Source organism: Myxine glutinosa, chromosome 1, assembly GCF_964187855.1.
Source record: "Myxine glutinosa chromosome 1, kmMyxGlut1.1, whole genome shotgun sequence".
In the NCBI taxonomy this organism is placed as follows: domain Eukaryota; kingdom Metazoa; phylum Chordata; class Myxini; order Myxiniformes; family Myxinidae; genus Myxine; species Myxine glutinosa.
The window spans coordinates 283,842,683-283,850,902 of NC_136261.1; the positions used below are offsets into that span (position 1 = coordinate 283,842,683).

General features: G+C 46.7%; 1 protein-coding gene across 6 annotated transcripts in view; it reads right to left on the minus strand.

Moving 5' to 3' along the window:
* Positions 1 to 3,356, minus strand: part of MAX (MYC associated transcriptional regulator X) — a 163,364-nt gene extending 160,008 nt beyond the window's left edge. For 4 of the 6 annotated variants that reach the window (XM_068133776.2, XM_078767095.1, XM_068133766.2 and 1 more), the window contains exon 1: positions 3,130 to 3,281. In XM_068133776.2, the coding sequence (XP_067989877.1) occupies positions 3,130 to 3,162 (33 nt within the window). In that variant the 5' untranslated portion in view covers positions 3,163 to 3,281. Of the gene's footprint in view, positions 1 to 3,129 lie in introns of all 6 variants that reach the window. The other 2 variants (XM_068133785.2, XM_068133748.2) reach the window with 1 other exon arrangement.
* Positions 3,357 to 8,220: the final 4,864 nt, after the last annotated feature.

Consider the following 8,220-nt stretch of genomic DNA (forward strand, 5'->3'; position numbering starts at 1 on the left):
GAAGCTGGTACTCAATTTGCCGACCTCGGAAGGATGACAGGCTGAGTCAACCCCCCCTGGCGTTAATTCAGCGATCGACCGGGATTCAAAACCAGGATCCTAGGATCCCAAGCCGGCACCCTAACTGCTAAGCCAACACCAGGCTTAACCTGGCCTGGCCTTAACCACACAACCAGGCCACTTAATCTATCTATAATTCCAGTAATCTCTGTATGTCTGTGTGTTTGTCTGTGTGTTTGTCTGTGTGTTTGTCTGTGTGTTTGTCTGTGACCGCTGTTTCTCGACAACCACGGGTCCGATATACTTGAAACTTGCCAGATATATTGCTGGGGACCTGAGGATGTGCCTTTTCAAGGTTTCATATTAATCGGAGAAGTAGTTACCGAGCTATGTCCAAAAAACGATTCAACCAATCAGAGAGCAGCGAGCTATCACGTGTGCCGAACGTGGCGAACAGACTCTGCCTCGGACGGCACATTTGAGAGCGTATTCATTTATTTCACGTTGGCAAGCTATGTTGGCGTTAAACTATGTTTTAAAACTAATTAAAACTAATTTGCGATTCATCGTAACTGCGATATGCGACCTTCCGGACAGTCAAATGAGGACGTCACTTCCGGACTTACGGATAGTCATAGTGACGACGTACTGATGCTGAACGTGGCGAGCAGACGCTGCCTCGGACGGCACATTTGAGAACGTATTCATTTATTTCAAGTTGCAATCTGTGTTGTTTGTTGTAAGGTACGATCGATTGTAGTACACGTTTATAATAACTCTGCCGATACAGGCCCGATTAACTGCAGCGCCATCCGAGCTGCGGCGTCGGGACGATACATTCATTGTACGGTCACATCACGCACTTACGGGCACGCCCATGGGCCCATGGGCACGCCCAGACATTTTTTTTTTTTTTTTTGGCAAGGAACGGGCACCCACGTACGGGCACGTCCTAGTATAAATAATAAGCAGAATTGCTTTGCAATACAAGTCCCCTTCCGGTTACAATATTTTGCATAGTAAAGCCATAACAAGCTCCAACGGCACTCAGTAGAGCGCATACCTCTGCCAGGCTGAACAGTTTATGGTTTGTATCCCACTGAAAGGCCGGATATGGATTCGGACCTGAACCAAAATCTGATTGGTTTGTACTCGTCACCTAACCAAATCGTCCACCAAGTGTAGTCATAACTCATCCACAACTTCTTAAAATATCACATCATGTAATCGCTTTTCGCCAGATCTCTCAATGGTGAAGAATGACTGGAAAATTAAATCATTCTCGTATATCCAAATCCATATTCAGAGAGTCACCAAAATCTAATAATTTCGTCCTCGTCACATACACCACCTCTCTGCCAAATTTCGTCCACAAATTTTGATATATCTTGTTCACAGACAAACAAAGACAGACAGACAGGGGTGAAAACAACCTCCATCCACCTTCAGTGGTGGAGATAATTAAATAAATAGCCCCGAGTGGGCTGATGGGGATCTCTTGAGGTTGTAGTTCAGACCACTGCCGACTTTGGGGACAGAGACGGACGAACGGACAGACAGACATCCGGACCCATTTTATAAGTTAATCTCTTCGAGAATCAAGATGACGACGTAAAAAAAATTTGATGAAACACCCGAAACTCAAACCTGCTTTGTAACTCGTCTTAATAAAGCCATATATCAATATTTTCAGTTCAATATGCTAAAGGTTAAGGGGAAAAGTCTGCATAACTGACCCATGTATAATATGTGATATTTTCTAAGCCCCAATCAGGGCATAACTCCGTGAAAAATTGGCAAAGCACCGCAAAAGTCAAACTTGTTCTGTAGATTATCATAATAAAGCCATGTACCAAATTTCAGTTGAGTATGTTAAAAGGGTATGGAATAACCTGAAAAAAACCACATGGGGTATGGACAGACGGAGAGCAAACCTATACTTCCCTCCAGTGAAACCCGTAGGGGACTAATAACATAACGATCACATGACGCTTTGAAAAACATGAGCGTGGAAATGGGCCACATCACTCCTGTGGTCAATCAAAACCTTCATTTTGTAACATCACGAGTTGACAGGATCAGCAACAACTTCAACAAACAGGAAGTACATCCATTTGACAGGACAAAAACTCAACCGCATTACAGTATGCGCATCAAGGAGGAAGAGCGCGGTGGGAGATCATCAGCAAGAGTAGAAGAGGTGGGGAGAAACGAAGAGGTGACAATGCGCACCAGACTTGAAAGATAGCAGAGAAAAGTCACAAGGAGTCGAGTCCACCTGAGGACAAAAAAGTTAGATGAAGGAATGAGGGTGAACACCAAGCTTGGATTTGAGGATGGTAACAAAGTGCGAGTCTCTGGGTGCGCCTTGGTGGGATTGGGATGGATGATGGGCGGAGGGAGTCGGTGGATGGAGCACGACCAGAAGAGAGGTGCTCATGAAGGAGACAGAATCCACAAACATGCTCGTATAAAATGAGAGAGAGAGAGAGAGAAAAGACAAGACAGAGTAAAAATTAAAACATTCACAAAACTGTAAAAATATTATTAATTAATTAACAACTTCGTTAATGTCAATGGATATTTGCAAGGAAACTCATTAACTGATCAATCAGGACCTCGGAAGATCGGATGACGTTATCTTACTCGGTTTTGAACTGGATGGCAAAGGACAAATAGTGGTTTTACAAGAAGCTCACTCAGCTGGTCGAACGTCTCACTAGACGAGCGGATTCATCACAACTTCCTCATTCCGCGCGCTTCAGTTTCCCCCCAACACGCAGCCCGAGGCGGCGACTGCTCTGCCACATGGCGGACCCCGCCGCACTCGGGTTGCCGTAAACACGACACACATCGACGGGGGCGCTAAAGAAAGACAAGGATAAACGAGGCGGACACACCGGAAACTTCCCGCCGAGTGGGACCCAAAAAACGAGGTTCGTGCTGTTGAACTTTCAAACGGCAAATAAAACCTCGTCCTTTAAAAAAAAAAAAAAAAATTATATAATATGTAAAGAACGGGGTTGACGTGTTAACGTCGTGCCAACTCGAGCGCGAAAGTGCTAATTTACGCCTCTGCTAAACAAGGAGGACACCGAGAGCGCAAAAACACCAGGAACTCCGTCTCACATCACTCTCGAAGTCCTCGTCATTGTCGCTCATGGCGCCGCGGCGCCAGCACCGAATACACACAGCTCACGTCCGGAAGTACCAGGCACATCGTGCACTTCCTCCCTCACTCGTTTCTGTTATTGAATTGATAGGACGTCAAAACTAACAATTCTACGGAACACAATACAAATAGTACGTTCCGATCGCCTAGTGAAGTATTCGAGTTCCTGTTGCAAGCGAAGTGTGAGAAATGCAAATCCGTTTTTTTTTAAAGCAAAACCCTCAATCATTATACCACCAACGATGCCGCCAGCTTTTACACCGCAGCAGAAGGCGTTCGTACCGAGTACAATTTCTCGCGGATAAAGATGTCATTTTACGTAGCGAACACTGTTTGGAAAGAATTGAAGAAAACGAGGAAACGCGAAGAATAAATCTGCAAAACTACATATGAAAAACGAAAACATCCCGGCAAATTACATCTGCACTATAAACCTCCGACGACATACGTACAATCAATACGTTTTCACGTAAATTTTCAATTATTAGTATTACCGAAAGTCATAACGATTATTGCAAACACAGTGCTAAGCATTTTCGCATGTCTTTGCAAACAGGACACATGCTAAAACCATTGCTAACTAATTATTATCAATGGTGAAGTGACGGTGACAGGTGACGTGCTTTGTGCGAGATTGATAACAACTCTGGTATCGCCACTCAAATTGGGCCGAGTATCATGGCGCCTGGAAAGCTTAGAATAGATTACGTCATGAGCACTTTACGTTCTGTGTAGTCTTAATTAATATACGTTCCTTTCCAAGGAACTTCCTACGGCCCATCACAGCCTGCGCTACAATAGCAGCACGTTCCGATTTTAAAGACCTTCCTATGACGATGACTCAGCCGCAGATCAAACCGAATAACGGCAATGACGTCATGCGCCTCTTGGCCTCAACGCGCCAACCCCACAACGCGCATCCCGTCCTGGTCACACGTGACGTTACTGCGACGGACACGTGATACCCGTGACAGCCAATGGTGAAGACGCCCTTCCAAAGACCCACCTGAAAACGACCTGCCAACTGCTCAAGTTAATAGTGATCGAAAAAGTATAAAATAACTTCGGGAAAAGGGCTGAGAGGTCGGAACTTGTTCAGTTTATATATGGGATGCTGGTATTTCCCATATATTACAGTTAAATTCAAGTTACACACAGTATCTATATATATAAAACACAGTTTTTGTGTGTGTGTGTGTGTGTGTGTGTGTGTGTGTGTGTGTGTGTGTGTGTGTGTGTGTGTGTGTGTGTGTGTGTGTGATGTTACCGATAGACTCCTAAACGGAGAGGCTCACGTACTTGATATTTGGCATAGACATGGCCATTGAGCCTGGGAAGAACATGGCCGACCTAAAAAAAAATATTTCTTTTTTTTTTTTACCATATTTTTACCTCAGCGCATTTCAGTGAGGAATATTATACACGGATTCTGAGCCAGTGGCAGAGCAGCGCGCTGATTCGCTCAGAGCGATCACGTGATGTTCCTTGCCGCCATAAACTCACAGTTACGCGTTCGCACGTAATTCAGAGCGAAAAGCGATTGCGTTTTTTCACATTTCAGCAAGGAACATTGCCATTCACACCACATAGGTTTTTTTTTCTTTCATCTTTAGATCCATATTTTTTTTCAGCGAGGAATATTATACACGGAATCTGAGCCGGTGGCAGAGCAGCGCGCTGATTCGCTCTGTGCAATCACGTGATGTTCCTTGCCGCCATAAACTCACAGCAAGTAGCATAGATTTTAGCATGATTAGCATTTAGCAAGATTTAGCATAGATAGTAGCATGTTTCACATAGATTTTTTTTCAGCGAGGAATATTATACACGGAATCTGAGCAGGTGGCAGAGCAGCGCGCTGATTCGCTCAGAGCGATCACGTGATGTTCCTTGCCGCCATAAACTCACAGTTACGCGTTCGCACGTAATTCAGAGCGAAAAGCGATTGCGTTTTTTCACATTTCAGCGAGGAACATTGCCATTCACACCACATAGGTTTTTTTTTCTTTCATCTTTAGATCCATATTTTTTTTCAGCGAGGAATATTATACACGGAATCTGAGCCGGTGGCAGAGCAGCGCGCTGATTCGCTCTGTGCGATCACGTGATGTTCCTTGCCGCCATAAACTCACAGCAAGTAGCATAGATTTTAGCATGATTAGCATTTAGCATGATTTAGCATAGATAGTAGCATGTTTTACATCGATTTTTTTTCAGCAAGGATATTATACACGGAATCTGAGCCGGTGGCAGAGCAGCGCGCTGATTCGCTCAGAGCGATCACGTGATGTTCCATCCCCGCCGCCAGACCATTGAACATAAAACACAGTTTGTGTGTGTGTAATGTAATGTTACCTCCCCTCCCCTCCCCCCTCCATCCTCCCCTCCCCTCCCCCCTCCATCCTCCCCTTCCCCTCCCCCCTCTCCCCCCTCCATCCTCCCCTTCCCCCCTACCTCCTCCCCCTCTCTCCTCTCCTCCCCCCTCCCCTTCCCCCTACCCCCTCCCTTCCCCCTACACCCTACCCTTTCCCCCTTCCCCCACCTCCCCCTCCCTCCCCCCTCTTCTCCCCTCCCCCCCTGTTCCCCTCCCCTCCTCTCCTCCCCTCCCCCCCCCCCCCGTTCCCCTCCCCTCCCCTTCCCCATTCCCCTCCCCTTCCCCCTCCCCTTCCCCATTCCCCTCCCCTTCCCCCTCCCCTCCCCCGCCCAGCAATGCCGGGTACTTCTGCTAGTCGGCTATAAAACAAAGGTGTACATGAACATTGTCAAATCCACAGGTGGGGAAAAGTCTTGTGGTACATTACAAATTTTACTAAATTAAAACCTACCACTCATCTCTCCACCACCATCACCCTCCGCAACCGCAACCCACTCATCTCCTCCTCCTCCTCCCTCCCAACCCCAACTGCCCTACAACTCATTCATCTCTCTACCCCTCCCCCACAACTCATTCACTCCTCCCCCACAACTCATTCACCTCTTACCCCTCCCCCACAACTCATTCAACCTCTCTACCCCTCCCTCACAACTCATTCAACCTCTCTACCCCTCCCTCACAACTCATTCAACCTCTCTACCCCTCCCTCACAACTCATTCAACCTCTCTACCCCTCCCTCACAACTCATTCACCTCTCCACCTCTCCCCCACAACATATTCACCCCTCCCCCACAACATATTCACCCCTCCCCCACAACTCATTCCCCTCTCCACAACTCATTCACCTCTCCACCCTCCCCCAAACTCATTCACCTCTCCCTCCTCCGACAACGCATTAAACTACCCCCTCCTCCTCATGATGAGGCATGTGCCACCTATCCGCTGAAAATATTTTAATAAATGTCACTTTGCTAGTTTTACAATTAAGGGCAAAATGGCAGGTCCAATACGTCTTTGGCGTCGCATGGCAGTGAGCACCAAAACGGTTGTGTGTGTGGAGTTCATCCAGCTTCAGAACCCATGAACATATTAATATTTTACTTCGTGTTATCAATAAAGTCCACTCAGTGGTATTCTATTATTAACGAACTCGGAATTGATATTTAACACCCTGCCCCCCTCGGAAGGTGCTCTTCCCGCCATTATTAAATAAATTAATCCACCAGATTCAAACCAAACGGCTTTTTGTTCGTCACTTGTCGAAAAAAGGCCATTTCCAAATGTGACCTTTGTGATAACGCGCCGACCTTATTTATTCATACCAAAACGGGCGGGTCGTGCTCCAGCAGCGATAACGACTCGTGGTTAATCGACAAAAATTAAATAATTTCACACACAACAAGCAAGCACAACAAAAATACAACAAGGGAATGGCCGCCACTCTCCTATGATTTAATATTCTACTTCCCTCAGGGCTCGTGCCAATCAATCAATGGTCACACCGACAAGGAGAGCGACAACGACCACATGAGATTCTCCTCAACTGCAGCTACGTTCGGCGACTCACTGACCTCACGGGAGCTACAAGTACAAGCGCTGCGTGCAAACACTGCTCCACGAGTATCGGAGGTCGCACCCAATCTTATACGTGTTCTTCCATAGCAGTGCATTCTCATTCCCGGAAGTTCCGCGAAAGACTTCAGAGCATAGACACAGGCCACGTAAGGCCAAAGAAGAAGAAAAACAAAAGATTGGGAAAGTCCCGCGAGGATATTTATAATGCCCCGACCCGCCCTCCAGCTCTCCGCCAATAGGGTGAAGACACATGTTACGACGTGTTACCTCAGACGTAACGTGCCCCACGGCATGACAGAACTACGTTTATTACCTCAGATATCAAGTTCCCCGTGGCATGACTTACAAATGAGTTCGTTTACAAAGAAATTCAATGCAGGAAGCCATTAGGCTCGTCAATCATGCGCCATTATTAATACCAACAAATGGTTGTTTGTGCGTGCTCTATCCTTTTTAAATCCTTAGCATCGTGAGCAAACATCACTACGATTTTAAATAAGGCCAAGTAAAAAAAAAAAAAGTTTCTCGTCCGGACTTTTTTGAAAAAAGGAGGAGGGAGGCCCTTACTATTTACTATTTTCATTTTTTTTGCTATTTTTTTCCAAGATGGCTGCCATGAATTGATTGACCACTGTGGCTGACTTAAAGACTCTATAGTTTGTCCAATGTAATGTGAAACATGCCAGTGTTGATTGTTACCGAAAGGCCTGCAATTTCATTTCCAAATTAGTGAAGGAGCTGTACTCCAACGCGAGTCGAAAGGATTGACGCGACCAAAGACGGAAATTCGTCCGAGTTGCTTTATTGCACGTATCAAACTCGGGTACTCTAAAAAGCCCGTTTATCGGGCAGCAATATATATACACATTTATGCCGGAGCGTTTGCCCAGGAAAAGCGAGACCGGGCATGCCCGGGTGTCAAGGGCGAGTCCTGGAAAGGCGAGTCTGGACCTGCCCGGGCATCCTGGGCGAGCCTTGGAAAGGCGAGGCTGGGCGTGCCCGGGTGCTCTGGGCGAGCCCTGGAAAGGCGAGAGCGGGCATGCCCGGACGCTCTGGGCGAGCCCTGGAAAGGCAAGAGCGGGCATGCCCGGACGCTCT